We start from the raw sequence: 22343 nt of genomic DNA, 5'->3' as shown, positions 1-22343 counted from the left end.
TAAATGGCTTTCTTTGATTGCCTAACCTATGAACCATTCAGAAACTTTCTATGGTAGCAGCCTTTTCTTTCTTTCTTTTTGAAGAAATCCTATTGTGATGAGGTATTCTGCTTTTTCTAATTTTTTCTGTGAGTTGGGAGTATTGTGATGAGTGTTTACTGTGGTAATGCTGATATATAAGGTATTCTTATAGCATAGCCATGCCATTGCACAATAAATAATGCTTTGCCATCTAATTTGATAATAAAATAAGCCACACTCCATTGTGCCTTAAAAGCGTGACATTCAGTTAGAAGTCCACTTTTCTCTTTCCTGTTTTGAATAAGAGGTATACACTAGTAAGTTAAAAAAAATGTTGCAATACCTTGATTGCACTCAGAATGCTGTCAGGTTAGAACTGTGTCACTGCAATTTGTTAGTGTACCAAGTAGCAGTGGGAAGCAGTATCTCTCACAGCTACTCAGCTCTACACTTCTGTGAAAATAACCATAGACTGTACATAAACAAATGAACACGGCTATGTGCCAATAAAACTTTATTTGTGGACACCAGAATTTGAACTTCTTATCATTTTGTGTCATGGAACAGTATTGTTTTGATCTTTTTTTCAGCTGTTTGAACCATTGTTCGCTGTGCGAAACAGGTGGTAAGCCAGGTTTGGTCCATGGGCTCTACTTGGCTATTCCTGCTTTATAGTGTAAATAAAGACATTTCCAGGCAACCCGTTGTTCAGATTACTGCATACTTGCATGGGGACCCCTGGTGGCTGAAGGAACACAGAGCAAATAATTCTTGAGATGGTCAAATTTCTGAAGCACCATGAATTTGAGATTTCTAAAGCTGGAAATCTGGATCTAGGACTGTTTATCCTAGTGAGACTGTAGTAGCCACTAATACCATTTCCAGAGGTTGAGTGTTGGTGACACTTGGGGAAAAGATAAAAAAGCAGCACTCTCCCAGATTTTGTATTAAGATCTCTGCAATGCTTTAAGACATCATTCTACTATAGAATATGTTTGCTTTATCTACAGTTTATTTGTGGGAAGGGTGTAGATTTCAGCATCAATCAAACACTAAAATGGCATTAGCACAGTAATTGTATCTGAATGAAACTATAGTCTTCCAAGGGTGACTTTCCTTCCCCCCCCCCACTTTTTCTTTGCTCAGTGTGTTGAGTTTTAATAAGTTAATAATTTTGCTACTTTATCAAATGCATTCTTAAGTAAAACTTTTTATTTTCCAACTACGAGTGTATAGCGGTGAAGAATTCAGTGACCACTAGTACGGTTGGGCACTGCTGTACTGCTTTGAACTGAGGTGCCAGCATTTTGTTTATGTTTTTTAGATTGTGATAAAATATACATAACATAAAATTTACCATCTTAACCATTTTAAGTGTACAGTGTAGTGGCATTAAGTACAGTCTCATTGTGCAGCTATAGCGGTGAGTTTTTTGTAGTCTACCATTTTCAATTCTTATTTTGTGAGTGGGATCCAGGAAATGAAACCACTTGCTCTGGCCAATCCCAGATTTATTGTCATATTTGTGAAATAATTAACCTGGACTAAATTTATAACATTTTTTAAGGAAAATTTTAATTTGTAAAGAAGTAATACAATTAGATGGAATTCTTAAAAAACAAGTTGTTCTGGATCATTCTAAGATACTATACTCTTTGGACTGTTTGCCTGTTTTTTCCTGTCTCTTTCCATTTCTTTGCAACCATCCAATATATGGATGAGATGAGTGTGTGGATCTACACTCACTCCCTAGTCATCTCTTCTGGTCTTATGGCTTAAAATATTCTCTATACATTAATGACTTCCAAATTTACATATCCTACCTGAGACTTTATATACAGCTATCTACTTGGTATCTCTACTTGAAAAGCATATTAGCGGGGTGGCCGGTTAGCTCAGTTGATTAGAGCGTGGTGCTGATAACACCAAGGTTGCCTGTTCGATCCCTGCAAAGGCTACTGTGAGGTGCGCCCTCCTTAAAAAAAAAAAGAAAAGAAAAGTGTATTAGCATCTCACATTTAATATGTTCAAAGTAGAATTTTTGATTTCATATCTCCGGACTCTTTCTCACTTTCTTCTTCGTTTCAATAATTAGAAACACTGTTCTTTTAATAGTTCAGGCCCAAACCCTTGGTGTCATCCTTGACTTCCCTTTCTCACATCCAGTCCATCAGCGAGTTGTCACCTACCTTAAAAAAAAAGCTCACTGCTTACTGCTGCTCTCCTTTTACAAACCACCACCACCCATGTGCTGTGCTCCATTATTTTGTATCTGGATTATTACAGTAGTCTTTTAAATATATCAGATTATGTATATTAGATCACAACAATCCTTTGCTTAGAACCCGCCAGTGGGTTCTCATCTTGTAATACAAACCAGGCAGTCATTCTACTAGTTTATGAGGCTTTACTTGACTAGCCATTCTCCACCCCCATCCCCATCATTTTAACCTCCTCAGTTCTATCCCCACTAGCCTTTTGGCTTTTTCTCATAAACTCCAAATATAATCCATCTTTAGGCCTTTGCACTCAACAATCTTTCCTCTCCCAGCAGTGTTCTTCCCCTAGATTCTTATAGCTCAGTTCCTTATATCCTCTTTGCTATCTCCTCAGATGTCAGAGAAAGAACCCTGTCCAGACCTCCCTATCTAAATTAATTTCCTCTCATCCTCTCACTCTGTTCTCCTTACTCTATTTTATTTTTCCTCATAACAAACATCATCACCTGCCATATGTTACTAGAATGTAAGTTCTGTGAGGATGAGGAATTTGTTTTGTATACTACTGTGTTTTCAGTGTCTAGAACTTTCCTACTATATAGTAGTGGCTACTCAAAAATATTTGTTAGGGGCGGCCAGTTAGCTCAGTTGGTTAGAGCGCAGTTGGTTAGAGCGCGGTGCTCTTAACAACAAGGTTGCCGGTTCCATCCCCCGATGGACCACTGTGAGCTGCGCCCTCCACAACTAGACTGAAACAACTACTTGACTTGGAACTGATGGGTCCTGGAAAACCACACTTAAAAAAAAACCATATGTGTGTGTGTGTGTGTGTGTGTGTGTGTGTGTGTATAATTTGTTAAATGATCACATTGCTTCTGGTTTAGGATAAAATACATATGTATGGTTGAAAAGTGAACAGCACAAAGTACCCCCAAAAATGGGAATATAGAAAGAAACTGATTTCTTCATGACCTTGTTGAACTGATGAAGTAACCAATTCTGGAGGTGTCCTACCTTTGGGCCTCTTGTTCCATTGGATAGTAAGTACCCTCCCTCCCTTTGTAGCTACTTTGAGTTGGGTTTTCTGTTCTTTGCAGCCTAGAAACATCATATTTCATACAGAGCCATTTTTTACTCCTAAATTAGGCTAAACTTAAAAATAACATCCTGGCTGGAAAGACTGAAGTGAAACTGATACTCATGTTGTTCCAATGTTACAAATTAAAACAAGTCTTTTGAAACAAATGTCTGTATAGTAAGAGTGCTAAAAATGTGTGTGCCCCATGATTTAGTGACCCCACCCTTAGGAATTTGCCCTTGGAGGCTAATTCAAGGGAAGACTAAAAGCTATGGGTATAGAGATGGTCAATGCTACATTATTTATAAAAGTAAAAGGTAGGAAATAGCTATGATAATTGACTCTTGACATTTTACATGGCCTTGAAAATTGTTTAGAAACTTTTTATAAAGCTCAATAAAATATAAAAACATTGAAAGACAAAGTTGTATGTTATACAGGCAAAACAAATCTAGGCTGTTAGAAGTCAGTATAGTGTTGTTCTTCATGGAGAGGTAATGACTTGGAAGAGAGCCAAAGGGGGGCTTTTGAGATCTTCATGTTCGTTTTTTCTTTTTTTAAGGGTGCTGTAACAGGGCATGTTTGTTGTGAAAATTTATCAAACTACATGCTTATGATATGTACACGTTTATACTTCAATAAAAGATTAGAAAAAAACCCCAAAGCAATGTTATAATCACAACTGTATAAAAATATATACTCATTTAGACTAAGACATATGAAAATGTTAACTGTTAGGTGGTAGCCTTTGTTTACAATTTTCTTTAATGATTTTATTAGTCAGATAAGAAACACTTTTTAAATTAAAAAAATTTTTTAAATTGTGATAAAATATACATAATACTGTGTTCTCTATATAACAGCTTTATTGACAAATAATTCACATACCATACACTTCATCCATTTAAACTCTACAACTCAGTGGTGTGTAGTATATTCATGGAATAGTGCAACCATTATCAAAATGAGTGTTAGAACATTTTTGTCACTCCAAAAAGAAACCCAATATCCATTAGCAATGACTGCCTATCTTCCCCAAAACCTCTTCTTTTGATTTTTTAGTAGCTTTTTACCCCCAGTCAAATATGGGTTTTCTACTTTGGAGCTTTAACTTCCTATTTCTCTTGATTTTCAGTAAGTGGAGTCACGGAGTAGAGTGGTATACTTTAAAGGCATTTCAATTTATTAGGATATATTTCAGTTAAAAAAAATAAAATATGGGCCGGCCGGGTTGCTCAGGCGGTTGGAGGTCTATGCTCCTAGCTCTGAAGGCTGCTGGTTCGATTCCCGCATGGGCCGGTGGGCTCTCAGCCGCAAGGTTGTTAGTTCAACTCCTCGAGTCCCGCAGGGGATGGTGGGCAGCACCCCTTGCGGCTGGTAGCGGCGACTAGACCTGGAGCTCCACAACTAAGACTGAAAGGACAACAATTTGAAGCTGAATGGCACCCTCCACGGCTGGGACTGAGGGGACAACAACTTGACTTGGGAGGGGTCCTGGAATTACACACTGTTCCCCAGTAAAGTCCTGTTCCCCTTCCCCAATTAAAAAAAATCTTTAAAAAATAAATTAAAAAATAAAAAATAAAATAAAATAAAATATAACACACATACCCCTCTTAAAGTTTAAAAAGGGTAAGACAAAGTAATTGACATGTATTGAGGCCTTGCTAACTATTATTTATTTTGTTGTGTTGCTTGTCTTAAAAATGGTCCTGTCTGTTTCAGGTGATACTCGACTCACATCCGGCCAGTTTTATAGAAGGAAACTGCCTCAGGAAACTGAGGTTCAAGCAGGTTAAACAACTTGTCCAATTTACACAGCTATGGAATGGCAGAGCCAAGGTTTAAACCTAGGGGATTTTGTTTTGCTGTTTAAAAATTCTTTGCTGAATATGTTCACTAACCACAGAACGCAACAGCAAGAGTCTAAAGATGTGTGTTTTAGGGGGCTGGCCCAGTGGATGAGGTGATTGGAGCGCCGTCCTCCTAAAGCCGAGGTCGCCAGGTCCGTGTGGGCTGCTGTAACTTACACAACCAGACTGAGAAACAGAGGCTTGAACTGGGGGGGGCGGGGGGGGGCGTGTGTTTTTTCTGGGGTACTAATGTAGTGAAACAAGGTAATCTTGAGTACTGTTGAGAACAGGCTAAAGGTTTGTGCTTCTCTCTGTTGTAGCTATGAACAATTTTGTCTTTGGTTTTCCCAATGATTTGGCAGAACTTGTTTAGTATTAAATACTCCGGCAAGGAGTACATTTAAAAGTTCTGTCCTTATGAGGATTACTTTAACCATCATAAGTTAAAGCCCCAATGGATTCTTTTCTAGTTGAGGTAAATCATCCAGTGGCATCGCGGGGCTTTCATAACATGGTCTGCTATGACCAAAGATAGGAATTCTTGATGATGTGACTGTGCAGGAAAAAGCTGTTACTGTTAATCATAAAAATTTCCTTAACAAAAAGAAAAGTTCTAAATTTTACTGCAAGGAAACTAAAGCCTTGGAGAAATTAAATGATATGACTAAGAGCTCACAGTTAATGGCAGGGGTAGACTAGAGTCTCGGTCTCGTGAGTTGAGTCTATAATCTCTTTCATTAATAAACTTAGCGTGTATACTTAAACTAAAAATCTTTCAAAGACTTTTGCTCACTTTTAACTTACAGACCCCAGATGAGGCTGAATTTGTATGATTATATCATTCTATAATTCTCTGAATGCTTTTTAGAACTATGGATATGATTATTTCAATAAAAGCACTTACTGTTTTCAGATAATGTTTTCTGTTTCTTATTTTAGAAAATGTGGAAATAAAAAGAGAAAAAATTACATACATAATTACATATATGTGTAATAATTGCGTGTATCTGCAGCAATAACCAGATAAATTTTGTAAAAAACATACCACTCTTTAGTGGAGCTAATGATGGACCTTTTATGTCCCACTTTTTTCTTTCAAGATTATTATTATTTACTTTTTCATCTAGTAATTTATACATTTAATTTTCTAATTTCTTGTTTGTTGATTTTTTTTTGACCCACCCCCCCAGATCTTGAGCCAGATGATTGTGCATCCATTTACATCTTTAATGTAGATCCACCTCCATCTACTTTAAACTCACCACTTTGCTTACCACATCATGGATTACCGTCTCACTCTTCTGTTTTGTCACCATCGTTTCAACTACAAGGTCACAAAAACTATGAAGGAACTTCTGAGATTCCAGAATCTAAATACAGCCCATTAGGTGGTCCCAAACCCTTTGAATGCCCAAGTATTCAAATTACATCCATCTCTCCTAACTGTCATCAAGAAATAGATGCTCATGAAGATGACCTACATATAAATGATCCAGAAAGGGAATATTTGGAAAGGCCTTCTAGAGATCATCTCTATCTTCCTCTTGAGCCGTCTTACCGGGAGTCTTCCCTTAGTCCTAGTCCTGCCAGCAGCATCTCTTCTAGGAGCTGGTTCTCAGATGCATCTTCTTGTGAATCTCTTTCACATATTTATGATGATGTGGATTCAGAATTGAATGAAGCTGCTGCCCGATTTACTCTTGGATCCCCTCTAACTTCTCCTGGTGGCTCTCCAGGAGGCTGCCCTGGAGAAGAGTCCTGGCATCAACAGTATGGACTTGGACACTCCTTGTCACCCAGGCAATCTCCTTGCCACTCTCCTAGATCTAGTGTCACTGATGAGAACTGGCTGAGCCCCAGGCCAGCCTCAGGACCCTCATCGAGGCCTACTTCCCCCTGTGGGAAACGGCGGCACTCTAGTGCTGAGGTTTGTTATGCTGGGTCCCTTTCACCCCATCACTCACCTGTTCCTTCTCCTGGTCACTCCCCCAGGGGAAGTGTAACAGAAGATACATGGCTCAATGCTTCTGTCCAGGGTGGATCAGGCCTTGGCCCTGCACTTTTTCCATTTCAGTACTATGTCGAGACTGATATCCCTTTGAAAACAAGGAAGACTTCTGAGGATCAAGCTACTGTCCTACCAGGAAAATTAGAGCTCTGTTCAGACGACCAAGGGAGTTTATCACCATCCCGGGAGACTTCAATAGATGATGGCCTTGGAGCTCAGTATTCTTTAAAGAAAGATTCATCTGGTGACCAATTTCTTTCAGTTCCTTCACCCTTTACCTGGAGCAAACCCAAGCCTGGCCACACCCCTATATTTCGGTGAGTTGATGAAATGGCTGCCAGTAATTTTTCGTGCTTATGGGTTATTGGTGGCGTGTAACAACTACATTATGTATGTAGAATGGTTTGACCATTTTTTCTCCTCCTCTATTTTTTTTTCAGTTTCTTCCAGACAACTTAAAGTCTACATTTGTTTTCCTGTGAGTCCTAAACGTATCTTTAGATAGGAAGTTCTGCTTTGAAAAGTGTATAGATAATGAATTGTAGATAACAAATTACATTTAAGAATCCCTAGAAGGAATATCATTATTTTAAAAAAGCTTCTTGTAAAAGATGGATTATAGTATGAATTAAATTGTTAATAAAACTAATTGGGAATAAGCTTTTTATAGTTTTAAGAGTTCAGGATATAAATGAAATTTACCTTTTCATATTTGTGGCGAGTTTTTTTTGTAATTTTTTGTGTTTATAAGTTTGTGATTTTTTTTTTATTGTTGTAGAGGGATTTTTAAATTTTTCTATTGTGTCTTTTATGGCTTTTGAGTTTTGTGTTACATTTGAAAGCCTTATCCCACTCTAAAATAATTTTTAAAAATAAATGAAAGTCTAACTTTCCCATGTTTCTAATAAGGTTTTTTATATATTATTTTTATAATACGTGTAACATAATATATAGTATTTGTATTTATAGTATAGATATTTATAGTGATATATATATATATATATATAAAATATGTATTTGTAAAATGTATGTGTATTTGAGTCTTGAGTCCAGCTAAGGACTGGAGTGAAGAATACTGTAATGACTTTATTTTCCAAATGGCTTATCAGTCATCACAATACTATTTATAGACTCAATCTAGTCTATAATTGATTAGAAAAGACTACTTTTATCATGTATTAAATCCCCACATGGAGTTGGGTCTGTTTACTTTTTCTTTGGTATGAATGTTTATTTACGGATCCAGATCTTTAGAAAAATACAATGTGGAATTATAGTATTGAAGATAACTTTGAGCCTATCACTCTGCTTCTGAAAATAATCTTTTTAGGGGTTTGCTTAAGTCTGCAGAACAAGTTCAGAAACTAGCTGAGAACTGATGAAGTTGAGTTGTTTCAGACTAATAAAAATTAATGCCATTGAGTATCACAGTAGCTAGTAAAGCTAGGATGAGAACATTCAAGGAATCAGTGAAATTATTTAGAAATTTACGATAGGAATGATAGCATTTTGGAAAGTGAAAGAGATCTTAAAACTCCCATTTCATCAATCATTAAGAAAATACTACTTTTTAGTATAAATCATTCTAGCTTTGGGTCCATTAATATTTGACCTATAAACATATAAGTAGTTTCTTTTCTAATTCCATATTTTCAATCTTAATATATCTAAATGAACCTGTAGCTCTTTAAACCATTTAAATTATTTATTGATCACTTAACATTTACCTGTAAAATTAGCATTTAGAGATGCTGCAGTGATAGTCCTTATGTTTTTTCAGCCAAGTATGTACTGAAATCAAAATTTTACCTCAAATTGCAATATATTACTAACTATAAGCATCATTTCAGAGAGACAGGGGAAAGAGCTACAGGGAGGAACCGGGATATGGGGGAGCAACATGTACAATAGACTAACTTCTATCGTCTCACACCATGGAGGAAGACATATATGCTGAGACACAGGTGTTTAGATCCTTGGAGAGATACTGGTGTATATACACAGAGATGTGCGTCTTTGCTTTAAAAAATCAAATTATTTCGATTGTTTTTGCAATTATGTACACATAGTTGAGAAACAGTTACACTTTTACAAATGTTGGAATTTATCCTTTCTTAAAAAATACAGAACACCAAAAAGTCAATAAATGGATTTTATTCTTCAGGTTATAGAATTATTTCTTAAGCACCCACCATATACAGTGTTATAACTTATTAAGTCAAGTTTTGTTTTGGAATGATTTGTTTCCAAGATCACAGGAAGAAGTGTTGGTGCTGGCAAAGAAGTGATTTGGATCACTGCTTGGCAATACTAGCATGGTGAATTCGTCTTTGTGTGTTTTGTTTATAGCACATCTTCATTACCTCCACTAGACTGGCCTTTACCAACTCATTTTGGACAATGTGAACTGAAAATAGAAGTGCAACCTAAAACTCATCATCGAGCCCATTATGAAACTGAAGGTAGCCGAGGAGCAGTAAAAGCATCTACCGGGGGACATCCTGTTGTGAAGGTATGAGATTTTGGGGGCGTGTTTTGCAGATACCAATCTGTTAATGATGGAGTCTGTTCGGTTAGGTACTACTGAGTCCATATAGAGAAAATTCAAAACTAGAAAGCCTCTGTTGAGGTTTTGTATCCTGTTGATAAGACAGCACTTCCATATTGAGTTATTTTTGCTAGGCTAAAAGATATTCTTCCTGGACTGACTGCAGCTGGGGAAGCTCTGGGGAAAGAGTATAGTGGTCAAACAGTTGTTTTCTGATTAAAAATAAAAATGGCTGTATTATGTTTCTAAATATGATATATGCTTGTTTAAAATCTAAGTAATACAGAAAAGTAGAAAAAAATAAAGCAATAAATCACCCCAAATCTAAACCACTCAGAAACAAGCAATTGTTAACATTTGATTAACATTCTAAATAGTTCTCTGTGTGTGTATTTAGTGGAAGACTGGATGGATGGAAAAATGAATGAAATTTTTTAAGGATAGATTATACTGAACATCTTTATAGTTAAATTTTTAACTTATTTTTATTTGACTTTATTAAAAGAAAATAAAACTAAAGTGAAATTGTAAAAATTATATTAACATTTGAGTATGTGAAATTATTTAATATGTTTTGAATCGTAACAGTTGAATATTAACTTTAATTTTACTTTAAATGAACATTTGAAAAATGAAACAAAAGTAAAACTAAGAACTACTGAATCTTAGATATTGTTCCTCACTCTTAGCGGTCTTAAAAGATCAAAAGGTCAAATAAATTATTGAGAGAGTTTGAATCATTGTTTTAGATTTAGATGGTATGAAATGGCTCCCTGCTCTGAAAAATGAGGTAACTGTCTTTCTTAAACTTTTCCCCCTTGCTTTACTTTTTGAATTTCGTTGCATTATCTTTCCTTTCAGATCTACAGCTATTCCCTGCCTTGCACCCTCTCCCATTGTTTAGCCTGAGCCCTATATCTAGTTGGATTCAGTGGTGGTTACTGCTAATTCTTTTATTTTAATTTCATTAAGTGTTTTTGTTTGTTTATTTTTTGTTTGTTTGAGGAGGGCTTTGGATTCTATATTCTTTGGGTTCTTTCATGTTTGAGAAGGTTTGTTGCCTTTATATATAACTCAAACATCAGAATGGCTATATAGTATAACCTTGAGTCACCCATTTTTTCTCTCTCAGAACTTGTCTTATAGCGTTGTGTATTGTAGTGGAGAAATTAATTATATCTGAAGTGAATTTGAACAGGTACAACTTATGAACTATCATTTCCTATACCACCCATGCTTTATGATTTATCATTATTATTTACACATGTGTCATAGTTCTTGATAAACAAAGCTTTACATTTTAGGTAGGCTTCAAAATGATTTGTGGCAAAAAATGTAAATCAGAAAAAGAGATCAGATTTGTGGTTACAGAGGCAGGAGTGGGGATGGAGTGGGTAGGAGAATTGGATAAAGGTGGTCCTAAAAGGTATAAACTTCCGTAAGATAAATAAGTACTGGGGAAGTATGGTACAACATGATGGCTGTAGTTCACACTGCTATGTAGTATATTTGAACGTTGCTAAGAGTAGATGCTGAAAGTTCTCATCACAAGGAAAAATCTCTCTCTCTCTCTCTCTCTCTCTCTCTCTCTCTCTCTCTCTCTCTCTCTCTCTCTGTTTCTCTGTCTATAACTGTATGAGTTGATAGATGTTACCTGACTTTATCATGGTAATCAATTTGCAAGATTTGTAAATCAAGGCATCATGCTGTATACCTTGTACTTTAAAACTTATACAGTACTATATGTCAGTTATATCTCAATAAAGCTGAAAGAAAAAAAGAAATATCAGGAAAATTCAACATAGGAATTCTGCCATTTATTGTTAGAGTTGTATTTTGCTTTAAATGAGAGCTTATTTCAGTTTAATTAAGGAGGAAGGATCTTTGTTTCCTGTATCTTTGAATTTTTTCACCAGGAAAGAAATCATTTACAAATTCTTCAATGAAGAAAATTCTTTTGGTAGTCCCAAGTGATTTGTTTCCACATTATTTTTTAAATTAAAAACTGATTCACTGCTTAAGAGGATACTAACACTTCTGATATCATCAGTGTTTTATATTCTCCTTGTGAATGACTTATTTTTTTCTAACTTGTTGCTTGAAGAATTATATCATCATACCTGAAATTATTGATTTAACCAGAGTATGTCTGGATGTTGATGGTTCTGTATCAGCCTTTCTCAGTACCTATGATGCTCCCTTTCAATCTGATATTCTTTCTTCCTTTGTGCAAGAATAATTTTCTGTTATATATCTACATACTTTTCCTGTTTCATTTGTTTTGTCTTTTACTTTCAGATGTTCTCAATATACTTATACATTGAGAGCTAAAAGGTTTCTGAAGTATATATTTCTTGAAATTATGAAAGAACTCAAACTATGAAGCTGTTGAAAAATACCACCGACTTTCTAGCTAATTTTTTTATTTTATTCAAAGTAAATAATCTTATTCATTAAGGTCCACAGATGGGGTGGCCAGTTAGCTCAGTTGGTTAGAGTGTGGTGCTAATAACACCAAGGTTGCTGGTTCGATCCCTGCATGGGCCACTGTGAGCTGCGCCCTCCTTAAAAATATATATATATGTATTGTCTGCAGACATTTATACTACATTCAAGGTAGTCTGTTACTGTAGGTCGTAATTCAGCAGAGGAAAAAAATTGACGTTTCCTACTCCCATTAAGTTCATAGTTTAGTGAGGTTTGCAAATGAGATAATAAAATAAAGTATGATAAAAGTTTAACGGAGGAAATTCAGATCTCTATGAGAGCAAATAGGGACCTGAAACCCATACACAGGGGTTGAATCAGGCACTATTTATTTGAAGAGAGTTCCTAGCTAATTAATAGGAACATTAGCCAGGGAAAGGGTGGATATTAAGGAAGGAAAAGTATTGAGCAGAAGGAAGGGTTTAGAGCTGCACTGTCCAATCCAGTACCCACTAAGCCACATTAAAATTAAAATTAAAGTTAAAAATTTAGTTCTTCAGTTGTTATTAATGACACTTCAAGGCTTGGTCGCCACATGTGGCTAATGGCTACATTATCTTTTCAACAAATGATGCTGGAGCAATTGGACATCCATAGGCAAGAAAATCTTAACCTAAACCTCATATTTTTCATAAGAATTGATACAACATGGATCATGGATTTTTTAAAATGGCAGATATAGAATATTTTCATCATTGAAGAAAGTTCTGTTGGGCAGTGCTCGTTTAGAAGCCTGTAAGACCAGGTATATTAATGAATTACAAGAAATATACAGCAATAGATTTTGATTTCATTTGTCCACAAAGTAGTAGCATTTTAGGAGTTATCTGAAACATTTTATTCTTCTTTTTCAAAACATAAAAATCATTTGAAATTATGTCAATTTTTAATTTAACATAAGTAATGGCAACTGTATTTACAGAAGAATATGCTGTTTATAGACCAAGATATATTCTTTAAGAGCTTTTACATTGTCTTTTTAACAAATGCTGTTGAACTAATTGGACATCTGTAAGCAAAAAAATAAATTTCACATCTTATATAAAAATTAATTCAAGATGGGTCGTAAATTTAAATGTGAATTGTAAAACTATAAAACTTTTAGGAGAAAATCTTCAGGACTTCAAGCTAAGAGAAGAGTTCTAGGACATGATACCAAAAGCACGATACCTAGAAGAAAAAAATGATAAATTAGACTTCATCAAAATTAAAAACTTTAACTATGAAAGATCCTATTAAAATCATGAAAAAGACAAGCTATAGGTAGAGAGAAAACATTTGCAAACCATGTATCTGACAAAGATCTTGTATGTAGAATATATAAAGAACTCTCAAAACCCAACATTAAAAAGCAATTAAGTTTGGGGCAGCCAGATGGCTCAGTTAGTTAGAGGGCGAGCTCTCAACAACAAGGTTGCCGGTTCAATTCCCACCTGGGATGGTGGGCTGTGCCCCCTGCAACTAAAGATTGAAAATGGCGACTAGACTTGGAACTGAGCTGCTGCCTCCACATCTAGATTGAAGGACAATGCCTTGGAGTTGATCGGTCCTGGAGAAACACACTGTTCGCCAATATTCCCCAATAAAATTTAAAAAAAAAAGCAAAAAAGATTGTTTAAAAAAAAAGCAATTAAGTTAGAAAATGGGATATAGACATGAATAGATATTTTGCCAGGGAAGAGATAAGATGGCCAATAAGCATGTGAAAAAATTTCCCACATCATTAGTCATTAGAAAAATGCAAATTAAAATCCCAATGATATATCACTACATACTTAGTAGAACAGTTAAAATAAAAAGTAGTGATAACACTAAATACTGGCAAGGATGCCAAGAGAGTGGATCCCTTGTAAACTGTTGGGAATGTAAAATGGTATAGCCACTCTGGAAAATAGTTTGTCAGGTTCTTTAAAAAGCTAAATTTGTGCCTGACCACTGCACTGTACACGTGAAGCTGAAGCTGAATAACAGTACATGTCAACTATAATTTGATATATAGTCGCAGGATGTGGAGCACAGCATAGGGAATAGAGTCATGGAATTGTAACAGCTATATATGATGTCAGAGTGGTAGTAGATTGGAGTTCTCACTTTGTGAGGGGTGTAATGTCTAACTATTACATTGTTTTGTACACCAATAAAAAAAATTAAAATATGTCAAAAGGAGGCTTAAAATAATGGATCTTGGAAAGTTAGAAATAAATTTGTAATGTCACTTCAATGAGTAGACCTATAAAAAAGCAAAAGAGGATGCAGATAATCATTTAATAAAATGTAAAAAAAAAGGAAAGAAAAAAAAGCCAAACTTGCACTGACCACAAGACCCAGCAGTCACACTCTTGGGTATTTATTACAGAAAAATAAAAACTTATGTTCATACAATAACCTTTATAGTAATACTCATAGTGGCTACAATTTTCATGGGTTAAAAACAACAACCCAAATGGATGAATAGTTAAACCAACTCCAGTATATCCATATAATCAATGCACTACCACTCAGCAATGAAAAGGAACAAACTATTGGTGCTTACAAGTTGGATGGTTGTCCATGGAATTATGCTGAGTGGGAAAAAAAGCCAATCTCAAATGGTTACATACTATATGATTCCATTTACATATATAAAACATTCTCAAAATGGCAAAGCTGTAGCAATGGAGACTAGATTAGCAGTTGCCAGGGAACAGGGACAGGTTGAAGATTGTGAATGTAAAAGGGTAGCACAAGAGAGCTCCTTTGTGGTGATGGAAGAATTCTGTAGCTTGACTGTTATGGTGATTCCTTGAATCTATGGTGTGATAAAGTTGCATAAAACTGCACACTCACAAGTGCTTTATTATACAGTGATGTTTTATTAAGGCATAAATATTTGAGTCTCATCCCAAAAGTTAATGAAATTTTTAAAATGGGTATTGTAATATTTTTTCAGCTTTAGGCTTTATTTTTCGTCGTGCACCAAGATCCATTTCCAGGTGATGGTTTTTTATGTGATGTTGTATGTACATTTTCAGTGTGAAGCAATTTATATTGTGGAAATTTAATTTCGTATTTTTAATATGTCTATAATGTGCTGTCATGTTTCTGATTTATTCAGATCCCCTATTCCCAAGTAATTTAGCAGAACTGCTCTTATTGAAGCTGCTCTATTCTGTCCTATAGTGACCTTCAGGCTTTAACCCTCCAGCTTTAGTTAAATTAAGCAGGCACAGACCTTTGCTATGGAAACGATACAGAAACATAACAAACAACTTGGCTTACTTTCTTCTACAAAGCAGAAGGTGGCCAGAAGAGAAGTATGCTGATACTAGATGAATGTTTTTATATAGTGTTAACAGTAGCAATAATTTGTTTATTGCCTGCGACATAATGCTCCTCTGGAAATGGAATGGGGTGATAGTCTAATTAATTAATTTGATGTTCCTTTAAAAATCCCCAAGATGCAAAGGAGAAACCCTGTTTTTCTATGCTATAGTATATCCGCTTGGAGCAGAAGTTGGCCGAAATATGTATTATGAAATATATTCCTTTTGAAATCTTATATGCGTGATTACCTTCCCCCATTACTGGTTCATTTTACTATCGAAGTATAAAGGACAGGTGGCTTATATCTTTGCCAAGCTGGTATTAATGTGAGTCATCTAGTGACTAGGATACTTTGGTATATAGTACTTACTGGTATGTTATATGATATTTAGGTAACTTAATAGATAGCAATAAAATTGTTTATTTGTATTTTCTATTTTAGATTTAACTACTTTATTTTGAACAGCTACTTCAGCGGCTGTAAGTCTTATTTAAATCTATTGGCTAACCTCGTTAATTATTTTGCTCCATCAAATTGTACCCTCTTGTTCTAAAATGCATTAGTTCAAAATGATTGAAAGTCTGTAACATACTAGGTACTATACTAGGCTCTGGAGATTGCAAAATGGACACTGTCCTCTTCACAGTACTTAGAGGCGAGTGGTAAAATTATTGGTATTTCTTTCTCCACTAGATGAACAGTTGCTTTCATAGAATAATTTGTTCTATTTAGGATTATACACAAAAGAGCAAAAGGTATAGCCAAAAGGAGTGACTAATCACTTATTAGCTATGAGTTTGAGATAGTTCGCTAATCTTTCTTAGATTCAGATAATTCATCTGTAAACTGGAAAAAGTGACATGTATTCCACAGGAGTTTTTGGATTAAACAAACTAATTTAGTTAAAGCAAAGTATATCACCACGCTCTACCTTCATTTTTCCACCTGTGTGCAAATATGGATGAATATCATTTTACTTTATCACTTACCCTATGTAGCTCCATACAAACCAAAAGAGGAAAATGGCTGAACTTAATTTGTATGCATATGCACACATAATGCCCATACTCTTGCCATTTTTTCTTTAGTTATTTATTTATGCTTTATTTTTTTATTGTAATCATGTTGGCATTTTATTTATGGAATATTTTCCATTTAATTAAAGTTTTAGAATTTATTAACTTGTGTATGCCAAAACATGTAAAAAGAAATCACAACTGAAAATATTGATAGATTTCTTGACTGCGTAAATATTTATGTAGTAAATACGGTAGTACTGGTAATACTCATGGCACTTGAAACACTACTGAATTTAACTTCCAGTTAAATATAGTAGATTAGACACATGTGTTTATCTTCATTAGACATTAGACAGCTGCATCTTAGGCTTATTGGGTGGAAAGAAAGAACCAATAAGGAGCACAAATCATTTTACACCAAGGAACCCGAGAAAGGCCTAGGGATTTGAGGCACTGGTGTCTCTGAAAGTGGAATATGAGGTGGGGTTGAAAACAGAAGGATTGGTTGAAAGTCTACAAAAGAAGCAGACTTCCCAGATTTTTCTCTTTTATATGGTATAGCCAGGTGATTACCATTGTCTTACCCTGGGAGAAGAGTGGAGATTTACTCTTTAGAGGGAATGGAATAGAGGTTCTAGGTTCTTAGAATAAATAACTGAAGGCAGGGCTTGAGGATCTGTACAGAAATTGGGGTGGGGGTGGAAGTGGAGTCATAATGAAAGTCTGTACTGAATAAGAAGACCTCTGATCCTCCTTTCTTAACTCCCAGAATGCTTGCAGTAGGTTTATGCTCCCTATAGATAGGGGACTAGACGGTTTGCTTTTAGGCAAAGTGGGCCAAGAGGAAATACCTATGTGCCTCTTTAACTTGGAGATCTTCTAGACTAGTCATCTCAACTCTGTTAGACCCAACCCTGCTTTCCTTTTTTTTTTCCAAACTAGTTTTTGCAATACTACTTGATTAACCTGAAATGGAAATACATATATAATGTAACTACCATATGCGTATAATTTTGAGGATATCAATATAATGCTGTAATATTAAGAGAAAATAAATTTAGAAAGCTAAATTATAACAAAATAGTTATGTTTCAAAATGGAAAGTTTGGTAATCACTGTGGAAGACGCAGTTGACAAGTAAAGTAGTTAGATACTTGTAACTGCAGTGTCACTGCAAGTGCTGCAGGTACAAAGCAAGTCTATTGATCAACAACCTAAATTCTGTGACTGAATGGCATTACTGGGCCAAGACATGAGTTTTTGAAATGATGAAACCTTGCTAAAGTTCTCCTTAATTTACATGGTAGTTGCATTTATGAAAAATTCATATGAGTTAAAACTGCACTTTGGGGGGTATTTATATATACTAAGGAGTTGGGTTCTAAGTTCATAAACTTCTCTAGATACATGAATATAAGATGGGACATTCTAAAGTTCTGTGCAGCATAGGCTAGTTCTGAACCTGAAGAACTCTGATTACCCCAGGCCTTGATAGGAATGGAAATCTCTGGCCCCTTTTCATTAAATGCCTATAGTGCACCTCACTCATCATGTTGCCATGCTTATTCATTTGTATATTGGACTTGGCTGTTTTTGTGTAATGCTGGCAGAGTAGTTAAGATAGAGAACGTATATGGCACTCTCATCACTTCACACTGCTGCTCAGGGCACTACAGATGACAGTGAGGCAGTTAAAATTTAGTAGAGTTTCAAGTGCCATGAGTATTGCTGTACTGAAACTTGTATAGCACATAATCATCATGTCAAAACAAGAAGAGGAAAGTGGATTTCAAATGTCATTCTTTCAAGGCACAGTGGACTGTATATTATTTTATTAGATAGCAAAGCATTGTATTTATTGTGCAATAATGCTATGGCGGGGCTAAAAGAATGTACGTGTTATATAGCCTCACATTTCCACTTAAATGACTTTCTCTTACCTTAAATACAGCACCACTAACATTGAAAACATTTCTTTCTCTCCCACCAAACCTATTCTAAGTCAGTGACTTCTTCACTTTCTTTATTTGCTAATGATACCACCATTCTCCTGGGTATTGAAGCTCAGAACTTCTAACTTGTTTTCTCTTCTATATGTAGTCAGTTACAAAGATCTCTTTAGGGTCTTATAGAAAAGATTTATTGCATTCATCCGTCTTCATTCCTATTTTCTATTTATGTTCTCACTTCCACCCTCGTTTAAACTTTCAATACACATGATTTTAGTGCTTCAGCCTCTTAGCTGATTTCTGTGATTCTTTTCTCTCCTTCTTAGAGCCTTGATTGCTTTTTATCATGTGCTTCCCTACAACATATATTATTAATAATAAATTTCTGCCTTTCAGGGTCTTCAGTAACTTCTTAAAGTTACTACATATCACTTTAGTGTCACCTATATAATACTGGCTGAAGCAATGACATTCAGAATAGATCTTTCCATAATCAATCCTGAATAAAAAATAAAGGGGATAGATTAGTGACCAAGACAGAGTTTCTGCCTTTTTAGAACTTACATGGTACTGAGAAAAACAGATGATCTGCAACATACTTTTGTTAGCGATCAGTACTGTAAAAAATAGTAAAATAGGATAAGGGGACAGAAATGTGGTATTTTAAATAGGGTAGTCTTCTCTGAGGAGTTGACCTTTGAGTGTAGAGCTGAAGGAGTGAGGTAATGTGAAGATCAGAGGGAAGAATATTCTCGAGGAATAAAATATTGAATGTGAAGGCCCTTAGGTTAGGAATGAGCTTGGGTTGTTCATGCAGTAAGGCCAGGATGGCCAGAGCAGAATGTAGAAGGGATAGTCGGGAGAAGGAGGGTAAGGTAACAAGTTAGCCTGGGCCTAGATCACAAGGCCTTGTAAATCATCATAGGACATTTGAATTTAGTTCTGAGTGTGGAAGGAAGCCATTAGGGAGTTTTGAGCAGGGGATTGAAATTTTCTGCTTAATGTTATGAGTTTGTTTTGGCTCTTGGACAGAGAATAGGCTATAAGGGAGCAAGAGTGAAAACAGGGAGAGCAGTTATAAGGCTATTGCAATGGCCCAGGCATTAATTGCTTCTCTATAAATGTTATAGGACTGAAACCCATCCTGGGTAAATTATATTATTTGATAATAGGCAAAAGTCTTCATGTCTTTTCCTGGGTAAAGGAAGATAATCAATAAAGTATGATGTTGCTTGGTTACAAACTCCACTGTAAAGCTAGGGATGGGCCAGCGGGGAGTGGTGGTGGGGATTGGGTGGGGACTAAAGCATTCACCTGAGGGACCACATAATAGAATAAAATTCCTTCTACACACTTGAGACTCTGACAAGATACCATACTTAGAATCGTGAATGCAGACTAATAGATAGCATCTGTTTATCACTAACTACATGCCAGACATTGCACTAAGCCCTCTATATTTGATATCACATGTCAGGATACTTTATAAACCATAGTACAAAAACAGAAAAAATTTTAAAGGTTATTGGGTAGCTCATAAAATCTCAGGCTTGGAAACTAGATGGCCTGGAACAGTGTCCAGCCACCATACCCAGTACTGCTGTAGTGAAAACATCACTGACACTGGGACTCATGACCACAGCTTGTACTGAGAGTACTTGGGGCTGGGCGTCAGAAACTCCACCAGTACTGCCTTGAAGAGCTAGATATGTCCTCCACTATGCTTACTGAAAAATGGACTTTATGCAACCTACATTATCGTGTTGTTTCCTTGCTGGTTTAGTGGATTAAAGCAGCCACAGAGCTAATCTTTCTCTCAGACGCACTTGGGGCCAAAAGTTGGAGTGGAGATTGCTGAGAGAGATCTCTCTGAGCTTCTAAGACCTCCACCAAGTGCAAGGAAGTCACGATCTCCAAGCAGAGGAATCAGACTAAAGCTGCAATAAATCCCAGCAGTTGATTTAGTCTGTGACCTTACAAAAGAAATACCACTAGCATGCCTCTTCTTGGAAGTAAATATTTTCTACCCCAGTCTTTAGAGTTCTTCTATACAAAATGTCTTGTATATGTTAAACAGTACACACAATAAAGAGAAAACAATCAACAGAAGCAGACCCAGAGATGGCCTAGATCTAACTCTACATCTATGTTGGAGCTATGAGAAAGAGACTTTACTATAACCATGATGAAAGTGCTAAATTATCTAGCAGAAAAGGTGGAATGCATATGGAGGAATTTTAGTAGAGACATGGAAATTTTTTTTTAAGTCAAAAGGATAATGAGGACAAAAATACAAAAAGAGAAAACTACAGAACAATATCCCTAATGAATATAAACAGAAAAATTCTCAACAAAAACTAGGAAACCAAACCAAATCCAATAGCATATTAAAAGGAATATACGGGGCAGCCAGTTGGCTCATTTGGTTAGAGCGCAGTGGACATAACACCAACGTCACCGATTCGATTCCCACATGGGCCAGGGAGCTGCGCCCTCCGCAACTAGATTGAAAACAGTGACTTGACTTGGAGCTGATGGGTCCTGGAAAATCATACTGTTCCCCAGTATTCCCCAATAGAAAAAAAAAGGATTATACAACATGGTAGAATGAAGGAATAGAAACTGCATAATCATCTCAATTGACACAGAAAAGGCTTTTGACAAAATTTAATAGTCTTTCATTTAAAAAAAAATTCAGCAAACTAGGATAAAGGGAAATTTCTTAACATGAGCAAAGTTATTTATGAAAAGTCCACAGCTAACATCATACTTAATGGTTAAAGACTGAAAGCTTTCTCCCTAAGATCAGGACCACTTGTGCCACAACTATTCAACATTTGTACTGGGAGTTCTAGCCAGAGCTATCAGGTAATTAAAAAAAATAAGACATCCAGATTGGAAAGGAAGAGGTAAACTTTCTATTCACAGATGACATGTTTTTATACAAAGAAAATTCCAAATAATCCACAAGAAAGCTACTAGAGCTAATAAACGAGTTCAGCAAAGTTTCAGGATTTTGAAGATCAACATATACTTATCAGTTGTATTTATATATTTCGGTGATGAACAACCCGAAGAGGAAATTAAGAAAGCAGTTTCATTTGCAGTAGCATCTAAAGTTAAATACTTAGAAATAAATTCAACCAAGGAGGTTTAAGAGTTGTATGCTGAAAATTATAAAATATTGCTAAAAGAAATAAAAATAAATGGAAATAAATAAAATAAACATATATGATCTAAATATACATAAAAATAGAAAGACATCCCATGTTCATGGTTATGAAAATTTAACATTGTTAAAATATCAATAATCTCCAAAGCAATTTGCAGATTCAATGCAGTACTACCAAATTTCTGGCATCCTTTTTTGCAGAATTCAAAAACATATCCTCAAGTTCATATGGGGATGTGGCATAGCTGAAATAATCCTGAGAAAGAAAAAATAAAGTTGGAGGACTCATTTGTTCTGACTTGTAACTTATTACAAAGCTGCAATATTTAAAACTGTATGGTACTGGCATAAAGACAGACCAGTGGAATAAAATAGAAAGTCAGCAAATAAGCCCTCACATTTATGGCCAATTCACTTTCGACAAGGAGCCAAGACCATTTAGTGAGGAAACGGACAGTCTTTTCAACAAATGGTGCTGGAAAAATTGGATATCCACATGCAAAATAACGTTGGACCTTTACCTTCCATCATATATAAAAATTAACTCAAAATGGATCAAAGACATAAATGCAAGACCTAAAACAATAAAACTCTTAGAAGAAAACATTGAGGAAAATCTTTTTGACATTGAATTTGGCAGTTTTTTAAACTATGACACCAAAAGCACAGGAAACAAAAGAAAATA

The 22343-nt window shown here is 35.6% G+C and overlaps 1 protein-coding gene across 2 annotated transcripts in view; it reads left to right on the top strand.

Annotated features, from left to right (window-relative positions):
• Positions 1–22343, top strand: part of NFATC3 (nuclear factor of activated T cells 3) — a 95481-nt gene that overhangs the window by 23931 nt on the left and 49207 nt on the right. For both annotated transcript variants that reach the window (XM_019756378.3, XM_019756369.3), the window contains exons 2-3: positions 6362–7496; positions 9529–9691. In XM_019756378.3, coding sequence (XP_019611937.1) covers positions 6362–7496; positions 9529–9691 — 1298 coding nt within the window. The remainder of the gene's footprint in view (positions 1–6361; positions 7497–9528; positions 9692–22343) is intronic.

This window comes from Rhinolophus sinicus, chromosome 8, assembly GCF_057876585.1.
Source record: "Rhinolophus sinicus isolate RSI-liver-muscle chromosome 8, RSI-T2T, whole genome shotgun sequence".
NCBI lineage: Eukaryota > Metazoa > Chordata > Mammalia > Chiroptera > Rhinolophidae > Rhinolophus > Rhinolophus sinicus.
This window is presented reverse-complemented; position numbering and strand designations above follow the sequence as displayed.